This window comes from Cryptomeria japonica, chromosome 7 (genome assembly GCF_030272615.1).
Source record: "Cryptomeria japonica chromosome 7, Sugi_1.0, whole genome shotgun sequence".
Lineage (NCBI taxonomy): Eukaryota > Viridiplantae > Streptophyta > Pinopsida > Cupressales > Cupressaceae > Cryptomeria > Cryptomeria japonica.
In genome coordinates, this window is record NC_081411.1 from 94,108,792 (window position 1) to 94,110,731 (window position 1,940).

Genomic DNA, 1,940 nt, shown 5'->3' on the forward strand with positions numbered 1-1,940 from the left:
AGATGATTGATAAATACCCAGGTAAATAAATCTTGTTTAATAGAATTATTCCCCTTTCGACGAGAATTTTCAGAAATCAATACTGCTAATAACGATATTTCTCAAAAATCTAAAATCATTAATATAAAAAATTTGGGTAAGAAATGAAGAAATGCCATAACCATTTGAAAGATTTCAAAATAGTTATAATTTCATTCAAGTTGCAGCGAAAACAATTATGATTGTCATTTGAAAGAAAACAGCTATAAATTTTAACCAGTACTTTCTAGATTAACTCCAATCATGATAAAATTCTGTTCAGTGAAAATAAGAGAACCAGAATTTGGAGAAGATTTAGCTTTTCTGCATAAAATTGTTAGAGAGGGATTGTTCCAAAATCCAGTGGATTCGACACATCGACTGCTCCAAAAGAGCGGGAAAAGGTCTTATCAGGATATCTGTCAAATGGTAAGAAATCTTGAGTTCTGACTCTCATCAAAGGCTAAATGAATATAAAATCCGCGAGAAAACGATGGAACCAGAGAAAAGCCAGAAAAGCGAGCAATAGCAAAATGATGATGTATAGGATTTTTGTCCTTTTATGCACCTGCTCGTATATCTCCATGTCAGTAGAATCGCCTGGAAGATTATCAGACGCCCCAGATTTCATTTCCGTTGTCTTTGACAATTTGACAGCAAAAGGCGCCTCAGTAGTATTCTGAGACAGGCGCTGGGGTTTCGATCCTGCAACCACAGAAGTAAAATAAGTTTCTATACAAAAAAATTTAAGGTGTAAATTGAACGATTTGTATTTACGAATCATATATTTCCCAGTCACTAGCTCTGATGGAATGCCTGGTAGTTGAACTTTTAAATGAGAAAATCAGAGAGAAGAAATATTTATAGACTAGCTCTAAAAGTTAAAGAGAAGAACAGGGAAAATCTGAAATGCCGCACACATTTTATCTCTATATTTTAAAATATACTGATAGCATCATATATTGAGCAGTTTAAGCGAAGCACGAAAGAAAATGTAGGGAAAGAAAAGTAAATCAATATAAAACATCTGCGAGGTGCAACACAAAATTCTTCTGTGGCAAATGGATTAGCTTAGTTTCTATTTAGCTCAGAGATCAAGCGTTCGAGACTTGCAAAATATCGAGTGAAAAAAGGAAAAACACGGCGGCATACTCTCTGTGTCTCCCTCAGCGACAACGCTAGTTGCAGCCGCCATGAGCATCGCCATTCCCATCATTACGGCAAAGAAATATGCATATTCTCTCTTGAATGCCATTTTCTTTAGTTAAAGCTCCGAATGCTGTCAACTTATATAATGAACAATGGATACAATTTTTAGAGGGTTTCGTAGATTTTTCAGAATGCCTCTTATAGAGAATTTCTTAACGCCGCTTGCGATAAAACTACAATGTTAATACAGCTGCGAAAAATAATATTATTTTGGGCGAAGTTTCAGAACCGGACAGAAATACTGACGCATTGGACGATGCAACGAACATAAGACGAGAAGAATAAAATTGGTTTGAGTTGAATTAGTTGAACGATGAAGGGAAGAAAACAGTTGGGATGAATCTGATTGAAATAAGACAGCTGCACCCATGATAACAGAAAAGTAGTGGAAAATTGGAATGAATTGTCAGATGCAGACCACAACATAAAGTTTGGGCGCTTTGAACGAGGCAACCAAGAATTTCCCATCAATCCTCCACGTACGTGAGTTAAAATATATAAAGAATAAAACTAGTTTTTCATTGAATTAGGTAGTTGGGGAGGGAGAAAACAAATTGGAATGGGTAGGCCGTCGTTATGGTAAGTTAGAGGGGTAAAAGTTCAATTTATTACATTAGAAAATCATTTTTTTTTGTGTGTGCGCTTGAACACTTCAACATAAAAAATCTATATAAGAGAAGTAGACATGGTCCATTCGCACACAATACAAATAA

At 35.4% G+C, this 1,940-nt stretch overlaps 1 protein-coding gene across 1 annotated transcript; it reads right to left on the reverse strand.

Moving 5' to 3' along the window:
- Positions 1–245: 245 nt before the first annotated feature.
- On the reverse strand, positions 246–1,491 carry LOC131059669 (uncharacterized). The gene is made up of 2 exons (XM_057992688.2): positions 1,171–1,491; positions 246–723 (listed from the first exon to the last, which is right to left on the reverse strand). Exons 1-2 carry the CDS (start codon positions 1,271–1,273, stop codon positions 482–484), a joined length of 345 nt encoding a protein of 114 aa, XP_057848671.2. The 5' UTR covers positions 1,274–1,491; the 3' UTR covers positions 246–481.
- Positions 1,492–1,940: the final 449 nt, after the last annotated feature.